Source organism: Aricia agestis, chromosome 13 (assembly GCF_905147365.1).
Source record: "Aricia agestis chromosome 13, ilAriAges1.1, whole genome shotgun sequence".
In the NCBI taxonomy this organism is placed as follows: domain Eukaryota; kingdom Metazoa; phylum Arthropoda; class Insecta; order Lepidoptera; family Lycaenidae; genus Aricia; species Aricia agestis.
The window spans coordinates 1,097,852-1,115,439 of NC_056418.1; the positions used below are offsets into that span (position 1 = coordinate 1,097,852).

At 36.6% G+C, this 17,588-nt stretch overlaps 1 protein-coding gene across 3 annotated transcripts; it reads left to right on the top strand.

The window, feature by feature from the left end:
- Positions 1 to 407: 407 nt before the first annotated feature.
- Positions 408 to 16,597, top strand: LOC121732886 (SPRY domain-containing SOCS box protein 3). 3 transcript variants are annotated; one of them, XM_042122905.1, is made up of 8 exons: positions 408 to 774; positions 2,077 to 2,285; positions 3,414 to 3,539; positions 3,716 to 3,818; positions 5,111 to 5,241; positions 6,329 to 6,419; positions 7,486 to 7,559; positions 16,134 to 16,597. In XM_042122905.1, the coding sequence occupies exons 1-8, from the start codon at positions 627 to 629 to the stop codon at positions 16,221 to 16,223; spliced, it is 972 nt and encodes a 323-aa protein (XP_041978839.1). In that variant the 5' UTR covers positions 408 to 626; the 3' UTR covers positions 16,224 to 16,597. The 3 variants fall into 3 exon arrangements, with proteins under 3 accessions (XP_041978839.1, XP_041978838.1, XP_041978840.1); XM_042122904.1 differs by having other exon boundaries at positions 3,713 to 3,818; positions 16,134 to 16,596; XM_042122906.1 differs by lacking the exon at positions 16,134 to 16,597 and adding an exon at positions 10,443 to 10,958 and having other exon boundaries at positions 3,713 to 3,818.
- Positions 16,598 to 17,588: the final 991 nt, after the last annotated feature.

Here is a 17,588-nt window from a genome sequence, read left to right on the forward strand (position 1 = left end):
CAGAACAAAACAAAAAAAAAAAATTTTGAACGAATAGGAAGTGTTTCCTGTGCAAGGAATTTGCCACACTTAATAAAAATTTACTTTCCAATATATTCTTGGACTTGCTGTTATAAATAATAAAATAATGATTATCCTATAAATAAAAACTGTGATTTGGATGTTTCTATCCATAACCTTATAATCATTCCAATTTTTTTTTTTAAATCTTTATTTAATGAGCTTATTCAATAATGAACATGCCACTCAGCTCATTATTTGCTAATGAAACTTGAAAGTGTAATTCATTTTGTCATATTAAATATTGTCAGAATTCTGGCAATGTGTACTGAAGATCTTGCAACACCTTGAATGGTGTCAAATGTTACTGTCATTAATCACGCAGCTGCAGCACCATCAGTTGTCAATGTCATCACTGTTGGTATATAAAGCTGCTCGTCCCTGCTCACCACTTTTTCTCGACTGCTCAAGTGATTCAAAATAATAAGGAAATCAATTAGGTACTATAGTTAATTTGGAAAGTGTTCTTAAGGTGTTCCGCTTACGATTAACCCTAAAAGTGCACAAAGTAATATTATGTTGTGATTGTTAACCGTATTCCGTGTGTAAAGGATCATAAAGCAAACATGTTTGTTAGCTCACGATCGCGTTCTTCGAGCTTAAAATTAGACGAAAGTGCACAATTCGCTCAGCCCTTTTGTCAGTGTTGGGGCAAAAATGAACCTATACCGTGGCAGCAGCTGAACTTCTGCTCCTGTGGAGAGGATAACGAAGGTAGAGTAACATGAAAATACCATGGTCAATAGTCATGTTTTATTATTGTAAGTAGTTTAACAAAAAACATGTTGCTACGGTCGACTAATTTAGTCACCAAGAAAGACTCAAATATGTTTAGGAAACCTGATATCTGAAGAAAGTTTTAACTTGTTGGTGTTGTTTCAGAAACCAAAAGTTTTTTTAATTAAAATACACAATGAATTCCAATAATAAACAGATTTTATTTAGCATGAAGTTGTATATTACTAACAAATAGGTGTTTTACTATGGAGCTAATTGAATAAAGAGTCAAAACTCAAATAACAAATTGCCTATTAAATTGATAAGATCTCATTTTATTTACATAGTCATTAGTTATTTGAAGATATGACGGAACTAAACAGCTGATAGATACTATATTAAATATACATTTACATATATATGTATATAAATTTACAGTGAAGGTCTGTCTATTATTAATATTCTAGATAGTATGCAAACACTAGCTGTTGGTCTAGATGTGATAAAGCTTTCATTTACTATCTGTCTTTATTAATCATGCATGTTTCAAAACTCTAACAGCATACTAGCTAGTGATTTGATGTAATGTGATGCTGAAATCAACATTAAATTGTAATTATAAACAAAATACTTACCTAATTTTACAAAAAACACTATTACAAATAGTAAATTGGTTATATTACATTATCATTTATATTGGATCATTTATATGATCATATATAGGATCCAATATATATGATCATTTGATAATATCTGCATATTACATTATCATATTTCATTGATCCTATTTTACGTCATATGTGGTTTTAATAGCCAATGGAGAGCACTAACGCTGATAGGTATTGACGTCAGGGTTACTAGATCTCAGAGAATTTCATTTGTCAAAAGACATTGTCATTTTTAATATGGCTTGTTTTTTGTTATTTCAGCAAGATTATCCAAGTATATATTTAGAAAAATAATTACATTACATTATTTGAAACATATTAACGAACAAGAAATTAAAAACTTTTTTTTATATTAAATAACTGGCAACACCTATTTCTATGACCGTATTGGATCCAATCTCTCAGCAAATGTCAAAAATCTATGATCAAAAAGGAAATGAATCATTTATCTATATTACATTATCCAATATAAATGACTCAATGATATAGGATCCAATATAAATGATAATCTAATATCCCCCTTAGGTATGTATTTCTCAAAAGAATGAGTGTCATTTCTAATGCCAAATAGTTCCAATAATGACACCAAGATAAATCAATAGAAAATTTACCCTTACTTTTGAACTTTTAGTAAATGAATGGAATTGGGAGTCACCAGATGATGTGGTGGAGAATGCTCGGTCCAGCTGGGTGCTGGTGAGCGAGGACCAGAAGCAGGTGACATTCCACCCGTACTACAGCTCGGGCACGGCGGCAGTGCGTGGGGATACACCACTCATGCTCAACAACCACTACTACTGGGAGGTCAAAGTGTTAACGCAGACGTACGGCACTGATATTGTGAGTAATATTTATGCCCACTTCCTTCTATGTTACTCTGTCCAAGGCTTAATATATTATGTTGTTTATCTTCCATTGTAATTTGTAATTGATATTCATATTTTAATTTATTTTATTTCATAGATCATGTTAAGATTTTAAGTGCTTACAAATTAGGGCCGGGACACAAAAACACGACACGACGTCGTGTCGTATATCGTGGCACGTCGTGACGTGATGTCGTGTCGTAGTTTTTTACGATGCTCGTCGTGGATTCCCACGACACGACGTCGTATCGTGTTTTTGTGTCCTGGCCCTTAGCTTATAATGCACACAACAATTGTTCTTAATTTATTTTTTCTAGAAATTTTTTTGAATTCCAATAATAAAGTAGCTCTGTAAGATTTTTGTAAAAAATTTAAAACATTACACGCTATATAATAATATAATAGATATACATACACATTATATTATGTAGAGACCAGGCGTAGCCATTTTAAACAACTTGGGTCTTTTAAAAATTGTAATAGTACTTTCCTATTTTTAGATTGGAAAATATTTCACTAAATAGATTTCCTAATATCTGTATTAGGAAATCTATTTAGTGACTCGTTTCAACATTACAGAGCTTAACTGACATCACCGGTTTACGGGCCGTAATACGAAACCATTTTGAGACACAAACGAATGAATCGAAATTCCGCGTCCCACTCTAACATACGTGAAATGACGTTGTTAGAGTAGGACGCACAGACATAGATCAAGATAGATACCGCATGTCGCTCCATTTGTATGAAAACGAACGTCTCACTTTTTTATAGCTACTGTGACGTACCGATGATAAGAAAAGTGCCCATTATCTAGGCCAACGTTTCTATTTGAATTTCTACAGCTCAATACGGCACGTTTCCGTCCGTTTCCGACAGCAGACTAAAGAACAGACTTTCGAAAGACGAGCATTGCTCGTCGTTTGGCACGCGAAGTACATACACATGCGATATCTATCATGATCTATGTCTGTGGTAGGACGCGTTTTGTTTCGATCGTTCGAGTCGAGTCTCAAATCGGTTTCGTTGTAGGTCTCCGGAAACTAGCCCAACAAGAAGATAGACTATCTTGATTATCAGTCTAAAAACCATTTTTTTTTAGATGGTGGGACTGGGCACGAGCAAGGCGGACATGCAAAAGGACAGGTTCAAGTTCACATCGCTGCTGGGACAGGACGCCGAGTCCTACGGCCTCTCATACCGCGGCTCCATCAAACACGACGCTAAGGTATGAGTCACACATATACACGGTGCAACAATGTTAACTGCACTCAGGGTTCAGGGACGAATTACTAAACTATAATTTATTTCATTAAATTAAAGTTAAATTATCATATCTCTGAGTGTGGTCGTGAGTGTGATTGTATATTTGTTATTAACATAATATGTATGGTAATGCAGCAGGTGTCGCGCGAGTCGGACGGGTTCTGTCGCGGCAGCATCGTGGGCGTGCGGCTGGACATGTGGCGCGGCACCCTGCAGTTCTACGTCAACCGGAAGCCGCAGGGTTAGTCCTTACTCCTTATGCCTCTAATAATAAAGGACGCCTCCATGGTCCAGTGGTTTAGAGCGCGGCTCTTAACTTGGAGGTCGTGGGTTCGATTCCCGCGTTGGAAACATGGTATTTCCGAGTTTGGATAGAACAATGCAGGCTGATCACACGATTGTCTGACAAGTAAGACGATCCATGCGTCGGATGGGCATGTAAAAAGTCGGTCCTGCGCCTGATCTCTCGCCTGTCGCGTCGGTCTTCCGTCACACTGGGTTATGAGAGTAAAGTAATATTAAGTTACAGAATTGTAAACTTTATTTTAAAAAGATAGAAAAAAGTGAGCCCCGTGCGAGTTTCTTACGCCGGTTCTTCTCGCCGGGTTAGTTCTCGAACCGCTGGTAGGCACCATGTAGGACATTCTGAAAACGTTTATTTTTAAATTTATTTAGAAATAAAGCAATTTTGATTTTGAAAGGAATAAAATTACTCCTGCGTAACTGGCCTGATTTCAATAATTAATAAAGGTCTATCTGCACTATATGCGAACCTACTATAGCGCGGCGAAGCGACGCAACACTTCACATCACATTGGAGCGGAGTGTAGAATATAGTAGTGTAGCTATGGGGTACGCCACAGAAATAAATCAAGAATCTTGATTTATTTCTGTGGGGTACGCCGTACGTCTCATACAATTCATGTAAGGAATATTTGACCGTGTCGTCTCGCGTCGCACCGCTGTAACGTTTTTAAGTGTGGTATCACCATAGAGGCTTTCATATTGTCGATAATACATACAGTACTAGATGTTGCTCGGAACTTGGTGCGAAATTCATTTAAACCGTGCTTTTTACCGAAAAACTAGAAATCTTTCCGTTGTCTGGAAGAAACTGCTTAAAGCAGTAAGACCGCCTTTTTGCACAATTTTGTTTTTTTTATATACCTTTTTTGTTGTTGTTATTTCTTTTTTTTTCTCTTTTATATGTTTTTGTCTTTTCTTTTATGTGTGCAAATAAATAATTTATTATTATTATTATTATCTTATATGATATATCCTTTTCCAGCACTAAAATGTCTTACATGGAACATTAAAGTCGGTTTAGCGGTTTAAGCGTAAAAAGGTAATAGTATCACTAATATAAGTAGGGATTCCGTGGGTGGCTCTGACTGACATCTGACAACTTTTGTGAAAAAAAACCCAAACTTTGTGAAACTAGAAGTGAATCTACTTGTAGATGTTATGAAATTGTCTATTTTATTCTGTAATAGAACATTCGAAATTTAAATTAATTAACTCGTAACATTCCAGGGGTGTGCTTCTACAACATGCGTCGTCACAGCGCGCTGTACCCGATGCTATCGTCGACGGCGGCACAGTCCTCCATGCGGCTCATATACGCCGCGTCGTGGCAGGCCTCGCTACTCGTTGACGCGGCTAAGGTCATATTTTTTTTTATAAAATAAAGGGCAAACAGGTATACCTGGTAGAGCCATGCTTCGGCACGAATGGGCCGGCTTGAAATACCACTGGCTCACAGAAAACCGACGCGAAACAGCGCTTGCGCTGTGTTTCGCCGAGTGAGTGAGTTTACCGGAGCCCCAATCCCCTATCTTATTCCCTTCCCTACCCTTCCCTATTCCCTTTCTTACCCTCCCCTTCTCGCCCGTTGCAAAGCAACTACCGTTGCCCACGGATACCCGCAACATTAGAAGAGCTGCAGGTAACGCACCTGCCGGCCTTTTAACCCATCAATCCCCAGGCACCCGTTGCCGCATAACAATTGAAAATCTATTGTGTCTGTGATTCCCACGATTGAGGTATTACGAGGGAATACGCTCTCTTCTTGAAGGTTTGCAGGTAACTCGTTTCCCCAGACTGTTGGTGATAGCTCTACCATCAGTGTGTTTAAGAAACGCTTGAAAGAGCATTATCTTCAAGAATCTCAATCCATTTAAGTAATGTTATTAAATATACATATAGTATTTATGTATCATAGACATATTGTATAGTATTTATTATTATTATTTATAATTATTAATATTGTACTATTATTTATTTTGGTTAATATAATACATATATGTTTTATTATTATTATTAGTTTCGTGTACTTTTATTATAGATGTGATATAGTTTTGTTATTGTGCACGCTCTATCTGATGTCTTATAACACATCTCTCTCCGTAGGGCTGCTGTAAGAAATTTCTTTAGAAATAAGCAGTTCTTTTGTGTCGTCTTTCTATGTAATTTTTTATGTAAACAGTGTCTTGTGTGCAATAAATGTTTAAATAAATAAAAAAATAAAATAAATAAAAAAACAAGGCACATTAGGGATTCGTTTGTAAAATAATTTAGATCGCTTTGCATTTCGCACTGTCTTAAAAATGTTTCAACTACATTGAAATGCAGTTTTAAGTCTCAGATCTCACAAAATTCAAAGGTGATTCACAACATTTAAATTTGAAATTGTGGTTACATCTATGTTACATGTTTGTGTCAACGTTTAATTAATTATTTTTTTATTTGCAGGTGCTGGCGAGCTCAGTGAGACAATGTAATCTGCCCCCGGGTCTGCTGTACACCTGCAAGTCACAGTTCTGGCTGACACTGCCATCTGAGGGTATGTACTGCTATGTGTATAAACAAAGAAGTTATTAGGCAGATGGCGGACCTTCGACATTTGGTCGGGTTATGTCATGCTCAGTCGAGAGACCATCCTCCCTAGCATACGCCAACGAGATATCTCACTCTCGAGATAATAAAATTTTGACATTATGAGACGAGTAGTTACTCGTCTCATAATGTCAAAATCTCGACATTGTCTCGACCAAACTCAATAAAAATGTGTGATTTCGATGATAGATCTAGAAAAAATGTGTGTCATGCTAGGGTGAATAGAGATGAAGAGACAAACCATCAAACATCGAGAAAACATGTAGAGTGAGATATCTCGTTGGCGTATGCTAGGTAGGCATTGATATTTCATATTACAGACGACCATGTAAAGCAATTTGATATAATACGCGCCCTTAAGGATAGTATTTATGTTGGATTTCTACAAAGTAACGCCTGATCTTACTGCGATAATCGACGCAGACACCTCATTAAACAGGAACAATGCGAAACCACTGAGCCATAGAGATATACCGAGCGGTATTAGCACCAATGTGCAATTAAGACTAATACCCGATTAGGCTAATAGATATAAAATTGATAGTATAATTGATTCCTAATTAGCGCAAAACGAAAATAAACAAGTGATAATATTACATTGACACCACATCAATACTACAGGCCTACCTACTACGAAATAGTTTTGAGACTCAAACAATCGGCTGAGAATGCCGCGTCCTGCTCTAACAGCGTAATTTCTCGTTTGTTAGAGTAACACGCGGCATTCTCGTACGAGTCTCAAACAGTTTCGTGGTACGGCCCCAGATTCGAAAACTTTACCGTGCGGTCATTGGTCAATTTACTGTTCGAACTTTAGTTTCGGTACGATAGGCCGTGTGAATGGAAAATACTATATAAACTATTCGTGTTAAGAAGATAGTAAATCATCGAAATCGACGTTACTGTCGATATTGATACATCTTTTATATAGAATCCTTATTTTATTACATCTTTTACGTTCAACAAAATAACATATTTTTATGGTAGTAATAAAATATGATATTCTTTCCCAGGTGATGCCGTTGATGATGATGATGATTTTATGGATGTCTCTATGGAGACTGTACCAACTACATCTAGTTCACAGGTATGTAATCCTTTGTACACATAGTTTTTTTTTTGTATTATTTTACTTAGTATTATTTACACAGCTATTTAGTATTATCTTAGTGACATAAAAGCTTGGATACATTAATTCACACAGATCATTTTGTATGACTAGGGTTGCACGGTGAGGCTGGCATCAGTTCAGTCCATCAGTCTGATCCAGACTGACGAAAGAATAATCGTGTAACCGTGTGATTCACGGACTGGTAATTTTTTTATTATACATACTTTCCGGCCATCGTTCTCGTGTCAGGAGACTGATGGATTGAAATTTGAACTGATGCCAGACTGACCGTGTAAGTTGTAACTATAGTTGCAAAACTTCTGAAAAATTCCGAATAATTCCGGAATACTTCTGGGAAAGTTTCTTTAAATTTGAATTATTCAAAATGAATTTAATAAAAAAAAATATGATTTTTTTTATTTATGCTGAAAAATCGTATTTTGCATCAATCATCGATCGCCGCCGCACAACGAGCGTCGCCCGCCGGCCGCTATCACCGCTTCGCACGCGCCGACTGCCACGGCTCACTCGCCCGTACGAGCGGGCGACGGCGGTGCGGAAGGGAGATGCTCCCCGGAGAAGTTTTCCCTCACCCCGCGGAAAGATTCGTACCCCGCATTCGAATGTTTCCGTCGAATATTTCGCCGGAATAATTCAATGGAAATATACGTGTTTGTTTGTGGTTTTTGGTGGTTGAGTGAATTATTTGTTCAGTGGCACATTACGTAGGTACTTAAGTAAAATATAAATTGTTTATCTATACCTACTTCTAGGTTTAATATTATAAATGCGAAAGTGCGTCTGTTTGCCTGTCTGTCTGTTACCTCTTCACGCTCGAACCGCTGAACCGATTTGGCTGAAAATTGACATGGAAATACTTTGAGTTCCGAGAAAGAACATAGGATAGTTTTTATCCCGGAAAAATGTACGGTTCCGGCGCGATAAACGAATTTTGGCGCAACGGAGTTGCGGGCGTCATCTAGTTTTATCATAAATTAGTAATGGCCAATGGGATTGATTAATCTATACTTACCTACTTATTACTTACTTATAGCCATACTATCCATACTAATATATCCTATTGTAAGTAAATCAGAATAAAAACCATAAAAAATAAACGAACTTATATGATTAGGTATTATCAAAGAAAAGTAACAAGCCGTTACCAGCCGCTATTTATCTCTAGTAATGATAATAAGCCAAAAAAGCCGTTTCTCGCCGCTTGGCTAATAATGTGTCATAACCGGCATCACATATTCTTAGATACACAACTAAAGATAAATAGTTTACAACTTCCAAGCGCAATTTTCCACGTTATTTTTGACAGTTGAAATATTCCCAAAGTTTCGGAATATTTCGGAATACTTCCGAAGTATTCGACGGGAATAATTCGGAATCTTTCCCGCCAGCATCTATAGTTGTAACCCTAGTCTAAGTTTTCATTTGGACTTTAGTTTCAAGTACTATCATGTTCATAATAAGTTGATATAATGAATTAGAATAATTAATGGCGTTTTCGAGATAAAAACTACACTGGAGCAGCGCAAAATTAAAATTCGATAATTTTTAAAGTACCATTTTTCTGTAGACATTTAAATTTCGAATGTCAAATGGGTGACCAATCAGCGAGCTGTAATTTTTTTCTGCGGGATGATTCACACTTCCCGTTCGACTCATTCGCAAATTTGCCGCTTGGTGAATGGCAAACGCTTAGCGCGGCGAGCGTTTATTGGCTGTCGCGCAGTGAAACGTTCGAATCTGGAACAAATGGGAATAAGGAAATTTACGCAGAAGGCGCTACTAGCACATACAGTAATCAGTATATATATACTGATATGACAACATATAATCCGTCATAGATCATTACGTGGCACAATTCCTAACTGGTCACGGTAATTTTAAAGCTAAACTTCATGGATTTAAGTTAGTTCTATCTCCTTTTTGCGAGTGCTCGACCGAAGACAGCCCGCAAGTACAAACTGCTCATCACGTACTCTGGGAGTGCGGTCTCTGGCATGAGGAAAGAACCGATCTGTTAAACAGCCTCCAATGTGTCTCTGGAGTCGTATATTACGATGACCTCGTGGGCAGCGCAAGGAATTTCCGTGCTTTCAAACGTTTTTGTCATAAATACTATTGGAAACAACCGAACACAAGTTTGCCATTATAAATAAATGTCATTATTTTTTTTTTATGAAGTAGGCATATTGTATTAAGTATAACCAAATTTTTTTCCCGTGGTGCTTCCCCCTTTGTTCGGACATCAATGTCATTACAATTTGGCTGTCTCCCGCTTTGCTTGGGGAGGGAAATTGGTATCTCCTACTCCTCCTACATTTCTTCTGATTAATTTCGTTGCGGGTCCCAAGACAGATTTAGCTTGTCCCTCGGGCATCCCTGAGATCATATCAAAGGGTTTTCGTGGTTGGTTACCACTGTTGATCCTGGCGACACAGGAGTTGCAGTGGTGGGAATGTGTGGTGGGCCTTTTGCCCGCTTAAAAAAATATAGTCCGTCAAGAAAGTGAAGAAATTAAAAAGTGGCAACATCTTGGTGTCATCCCTTTTTTCTTAGATTTATTTAAAAGGGATGACACTACGATGTTGCCACTTTTTAATTTCTTCACTTTCTTGACAGACTATACAGATTATATTAATCTGCATGTTGTCATATCATTATATTGACAGAAATGTTGTCAAACGTCGAACAAAACTGTTTGTTTACTGTCTGCCTCTGTGAAGTCCAGCGTGAAAACATTGCAGTAATATTTATAGCCATTTGCAAATGCTCTAGTGTGGTTTGTATTTCTAAAACGCTATAATATGTTATAAGTTATAACAATGACTATGTCTTTCTCAGAATCACGGCTGTATGTCAAGGCGGCACTGGGAGATGGTGTCACACTGTTTACCTGTGTCGAACAATACGTAACAAAAAAGAAAAACAAAATTAACAGCCGTTACAATTCGAAAAAATAAAATTGCCAATATTTAAGCAGTTTGATAATTGAATGTAAAATGAAAATTAAAATATATAATGTATTTTTATAATGATTAGTACAAATGGTTTTAACATGGTTTTAACAATAATTTATTACGAACATGTTAATTAGTAAAATGTAAATATTATGTCATAATATTGCCTTCCCTTCCCATAAAACTTCGTTCTATGATTCTTCTTTCACCATCTCCGCTATTCGTCTCTGGAACTCTTTACCTGATTCTATACAAAGCTCTGAATCCATAAATATCTTTAAGAAACGTGTCAAGAAACACTACTTAGACCTATTTCCTTCAATATGAAAATTTTGGTGTTAGTACTAATATTAATTACTTATCATAAAATTCTTATCTCCTGTAATTTTTTCATATTTTTGCCTTATTATATCTATGTAAAGTATAAGTAGTTTATTTTATCTCTTATTAAGTATTGTAAGTAATAGTTTTATACTATTGTTTTTTCATTTATTTTATATTGACGGTTGCCTGGTAGAAACCACTTACAGCGGTAAGGCTGCCAATTTGCACATTTTTATAAATTTGTAAATTTTATTGTAATTGTATTGCCATTGTTTTATGTATCTTTTGTTGCGTTCTTCATTTTGTATTTTTCGTTATGTGCAAATAAAGAATTTATAAATTAATAAATATGATCGGTTTATGGGTTTAATATTCCTTGTTTTACAACCAGGCATAATACCGCATCATGTTTACTAAATTTATAGTTACACACTTTTTGTATTTGCCTGTCAGACCACTTTTTAAAGTAACATTTAAATTTCGAATGTCTAATAATAATTATTATATTATTTAAGTAAACTTCAAAGCAAAGACAAAACAGAGTATAGTGTAAACAGTTTTGAACTTAAAGTCAGTAAAAGGGTAAATCAGACACGGTCAAAGATAAATATTTATCATAATCGCTTTTAAATTCACTTCCTACATCTCTTTGTTCATTAGTTGTTATTACTACAACAATCAAATGTTATTGTTTGTTTAACGACAGTGACCCCGTGTCCCGTGAGCCGTGACTTGTTGATAACATTGCTATGACCTTACATTCACCATAGTCTGTTACTGCCGCACTAAGGGGGGTATTACATTATCATATATATTGGATCCAATATATATGATCATTTGATCATATCTGCGTATTACATTATCATATTTCATTGATCCTATTTTACGTCATATGTGGTTTCAATAGCCAATGGAGAGCGCTAACGCTGACAGGTATTGACGTCAGGGTTACTAGATCTCAGAGAACATCGTCATTTTTAATAGCTTGTTTTTTGTTATTTCAGCAAGATTATCGAAGTATATAATTAGAAAAATAATTACATTACATTATTTGAAACATATTAACGAACAAGAAATTAAAAACTCTTTTTTATATTAAATAACTGGCAACACCTATTTCTATGACCGTATTGGATCCAATCTCTCAGCAAATGTCAAAAATCTTTGATCAAGGAAGAAATGAATCATATGTCTATATTACATTATCCAATATCATTGACTCAATGATCTCGGATCCAATATCCAATATATATGATTTATAATCTAATATCCCCCTTAGAGACGAATATAATTGCATAACTGTAATTAAATTAAGGCTCCCGCACTCAGCTACAGGCGCGTTATTATTATCGGTCGATAATAACGCATGCGGTATTGCGATAATGCGTCCCGATTCCTTGGACACAGCTGTGTTTTTATTGTCCGATATTTCATACGAGAGAGCGCCGCGCCGCGACGGCACTATATTACCATTTCTCTCAGGTATGCAAGAAAATTGCGTTATTGCGATATATTTCCATTGCGGTGTTATTATCGCAGCAGTGTGTAACTACATGACCATCCTAATACAAAATGTACTGAAAACATGTTACGCAATAACGCATGCGTTATTATCGACCGATTATAACGCGCCGTGTGCGGGTACCTTTACGATTTTGACATGTAAGTGTAACAACTAAAAGGGCCCATTCACGGTAGGACTGCACGGCAGTCCTGCAGTGAATGGGCCTCACTGATTGGTTCACACCATAACGATTTTGACATGTAAGTGTAACAACTAAAAGGGCCCATTCACGGTAGGACTGCACGGCAGTCCTGCAGTGAATGGGCCTCACTGATTGGTTCACACCATAAAGTTAATATACCTAGCGGAATAGAGAAACAAAGGCCTGAGCAAGAGAGATGTCACTATCAGTAACACTGCGTGGTAAAAAGAGACGTGTGATACATGATAGCAGCCCTCTTTTTTGACGTCCAGTCGGCACGTGCCGCACGTTGACAATTCAATCTCATAGAATTCATGTTCAATCATGCTTGTGTAAGTGTACACATATTTTTCACACAGATGAAAACCAATTTTGGATACGTTTGACAGCTCGAAATTGTTGCTCTATTCCGCTAGGTATATTAACTTTACCATAAACACACTCGGTGTTGCCGGCCGGAAACACCGAGTGTGACTGCCGTGCAGTCCTGCCGTGAATGGGCCTTTTAATACGCGTCTCTAAAGGCGATATTCCGATAAACGCGACAAACTATCGCGACCGACAAAAATTTAAAAAATGCCACTTCATGACAATCTTATAATATAAAAATGAGTCGCTAAATGTGTTGCTAAGCGAAAAACTCGAGAACGGGCTAATTTTAGTCTTAAAATATTCGTAGAAGTCCAGGGAAGGTTTTTAAGTGACACGAAGTTCACCGGGACAGCTAGACGTATAATATAGTTTCATTTTGTACCGACAGTAGTAATTGTTGGTCTAGCGAGTTAGCGACACTTGCCGCCTCTGCTTTGAAGTGGCGTAGAGCAAAATAAAACATATAGCCTAGGCTACGAGTAATAAAAACTAAGAAAGAGTAACTGTGTCAAAAACTATGTTCTGCGAGCTACAAAAAGAAACCCGAATACATACCCATAATATACTTTATGTAAAAAAAGATCCGAATACATGCAAGAATTTTGTGTACTTAATTATTTAAAATAAAGAAGAGGCAATTATTGTCAAAGGCTTTATTTCGTAAAGAGTAGAAATACATTGCAGGCGGAATCAAGCCGAACTTCCGTCGCAGAAATTCGGCATAGTGTGTTTCGTAGCTATTGTCAATATTTTAGTGTGCGAAAAGGAACCAAATTCAAGACGGTTGAAGTATGGGAGTTACGTTTCCTTAGTTTTTAATTTGTATTATTCGTATAGACTTATAGAGCGTCGTCATAAAAAGGCATTTTATTTTAATTTTTATTGGTCGCGGTCGCTTGCGATCTGCGGCGCCTTAAGTGCGGCAGTTAGTTTAAGTAATATTTTTTTTTACAGTACCAGATTTAAATTTATGTATTCGAATTTTTGTTAACTAACCTCATCTCTGGTGCTAAATATAACTAATTTTAGCGATTAAGAATATTTAAATAAAAGACTCGTCTGTGATAATAACTTTATTTTTACCACCCCTTCATGTACCATCGTCCATCGAAGATATTGATTGCTGATGGCGGACCTGCGTCATTTGGTCGGGTTATGTCAATTCAATGTTAGTTCTTATCTGTCGGCTGGGTTCGAGATACAGTCATTTTGGGTAACTTTGAATTGCGATTTAACTTTGAACAATACAATAATGAATTGTTTTGTATTGTTCAAAGTTAAATCGCAATTCAAAGTTACCCAAAATGAGCGTAATGCGACCGAATTTCGTAGAACCGCTATCTGCTATATGAATCAACTTTCGTACACCGAGGCTATCGCTTCACAATTTTTGTGTGCTGTCTCATGTCTGGTCGCATTCACGGTCAAATGACTGCGATAAAACCGCACAATGATTTAAATGCTTTGACGCTTTGTTGTGAACTCGTGACAAATCTAGATATTATATATTTTTTATGTGTACCATAAAGGCTAAGGGCCAATATTAAAAGTCAATCATTGATAATTGATATGTCCCGTTATCATTGTTATCTCTACATTGCTAGAATATCTAACGCTCTACATACTTATATTATGCACAATAAAATAAGTACATTAAATAAAATTGCCCAAAATCTATTATGAGTTGCCTCTTCCCTAACTCCATTTTATGAGAATCGTTACTAGTCTAATATGTTGTCTCTTATTCATCGTATAATTAACGGAAAAAAAGCATGATATTTAGAGTAAGACAAAAGATGGTTACTGTTTATGTACGAGGGCTGCTATTTATGTATCCGGAATTAAAAAAAGAAACAAACATATATCATTTAATATGGTTTTATTGCTTTTCAAAATATTCGCCGCGATGATCGACACACTTTTGCATACGCTGGAACCAATTTTCATAGCACTTTTTCCATTCTGATTGAGGTATCTCCAAAACGTGCATTTTGAACGCATCAACAGCCTCTTCGCGGCTCGAAAAACGTTGACCACGTAATTTGTTCTTCGCGTATGGAAATAAAAAGAAATCGTTAGGTGCCAAATCAGGGCTGTACGGCGGATGACCAGTCAATTCGATCTTTTGACCCTCCAAAAACTGAGTTGTTTCAGCTGAGGTGTGACAGTTAGCATTGTCGTGATGTAATATGATTCTGCGTTGTCGGTTGTCCTTTCTTATTTCTTCAAAGACTTCTGGTAAACAAATGGTCGTATACCATTCAGAATTAACCGTTTTACGATTCTCTAATGGCACTGTAGCCACATGTCCATTAATTCCAAAAAAACAGGCGACCATTTGCTTCAAAGTACTTTTTGCACGAGTAACTTTTGTTGGTTTCGGCTCATCTTGGAACACCCACACCGTTGACTGTTGTTTAGTTTCGGGGTCATATGCATAGATCCAAGATTCATCACCTGTGTAGATATTATAAACGGCTTTTGACGTACCACGGTTGTATTTTTTTATCATTTTTTTGCACCAATCGACACGAGCCCGTTTTTGATCGATTGTCAAGTTGTGCGGAATCCAACGCGAATATATTTTTTTTACAGCCAAATGTTCGTGTAATATCTTATGTATGCTCGTCATACTTATGCCCAAGGACGCCTCTATCTCGCGATATGTAACATGACGATCACGCATTATTAGTTCCCGCACAGCATCTATATTTTGTGGGACAACAGCTGTTTTTGGGTGATCTTCTTTATTTTCATCCGTGAGCATAGACCGCCCACGATTAAACTCACTGTACCAGTGATACACAGTGGTTTTTGATGGTGCTTCATCTCCAAAAGTTGCGGTGAGTTGAATAAAGCACTGTTGTTGATTTAGCCCACGCCGAAAATCGTAGTAAATCATTGCACGAAAATGTTCACGCGTTAAATCCATGGCAAATGAAGACACGCAATTTTCAAAATGACGCCACAATGGAAAAATAATTGACAGTCACATGAAACAAAATGTATTCTTCAACCAAAGAGTTGTATTTTCAAATGTTGTAATTACTTTTTAAATATTGTTCTTGTAAGTGGCCAGTTCCGGATACATAAATAGCAGCCCTCGTAATCCATAAACCTTTATGTTACATTATACATGGTGTGTTCTAATGTTTTATTGTCATGACTTTCAGCTTATCGAGACGTTGGTGGCTGGTCCGTACATCAATGGCTTCTACGTAGACAGCGTCGACGCCAACTCCAGAATAGTGATACGACAGTAGTCTTTGGACATGTCACATGACACTGGAATCTGGATGCTAAATTAAAGGTTCATATATTTTTTGTGTTGTAAAAAGGGTTAATATTTTTATTTTCTTTTATCAGTAGACAGTACACCTCTAGCAATTAGACCTGCAGCTAAGCTAAACTTGACTTCTTGACTTTATATTCCAGAAATAGAGAATTAAATATGTTTTATATTTATTAAACATTTAGGATAGCATAATATGATTAGTACTAAGGCGTATTCTTGATAAATTTTCTGTACGAGTAAGAGTTAATATTTATGGGTTTTATTCTTACTAGATTAGATTTTATTAGAATAGATTTAAGGTAAACTAGCTAGTTATAAACTTATTAGGTTAAAAAGATAAAATTTCGCAAGGCCAACATTTATATGTAAATATAATATCAGTGCTATGTTAGATTTACATAGTTTTTAATTAGTTTGATCATGTAACAATTATAATAATAATAAAGATTTATATAGAACAGTATATCTTATTTTATCTAAAAATGTTTGTTTTATTTCTACCTAAAACCGTTGTCAACCTATATTTTGTCGTTACCAATGTTGTTTTGGTCGTTACGCTTAATAATATTAAAATACGTGGGAGAGCCATGCTTCGGCACGAATGGGCCGGCTCGACCGGAGAAATACCACGGGCTCACAGAAAACCGGCGTGAAACAGCGCTTGCGCTGTGTTTCGCCGAGTGAGTGTGTTTACCGCGAGGCCCAATCCCCTACCCTATTCCCTTCCCTTTCCATACCTACCCTCCCCTATTACCCTATTCCCTCTTAAAAGGCCGGCAACGCACCTGCAGCTCTTCTGATGCTGCGAGTGTCCATGGGCGACGGAAGTTGCTTTCCATCAGGTGACCCATTTGCACGTTTGCCCCCCTTATTTCATAAAAAAAATTAAAAGCTATTGAATGAAAACAATAAAAAAGAGTTTTGCCGGGAATGTGAAAGAGTGATACACATGTTGTGTTTTGTATTATTTTCATAAAATTGTGTTATATCTGGGTTTTTAATGTGTAATATTGGTAGGATATTAACCATTATCGTGCACAAGTGTAGCCTGTAGGACAGTGATGTAATAACCAGAAACGCGCTCTTTTGTGTTTCCCCCCAAAACTCCATCGAATGTTAGCGTCTACCACTTTGAATCGACCAACTTGACTGTATTGATTTTATACTTAGACTTTGACTAGACCTTCGACCTGACGATAGAGAAAAAATTGTATTAAAGAATATTGTTTTCCCGCCATAATATTATACTTGACAATGGCAATGGTTATAGCCGAAGTGCCATTATAAAAAAAACAATAAAAAAGTAGATATGTCAAATCTGACACTGACATTG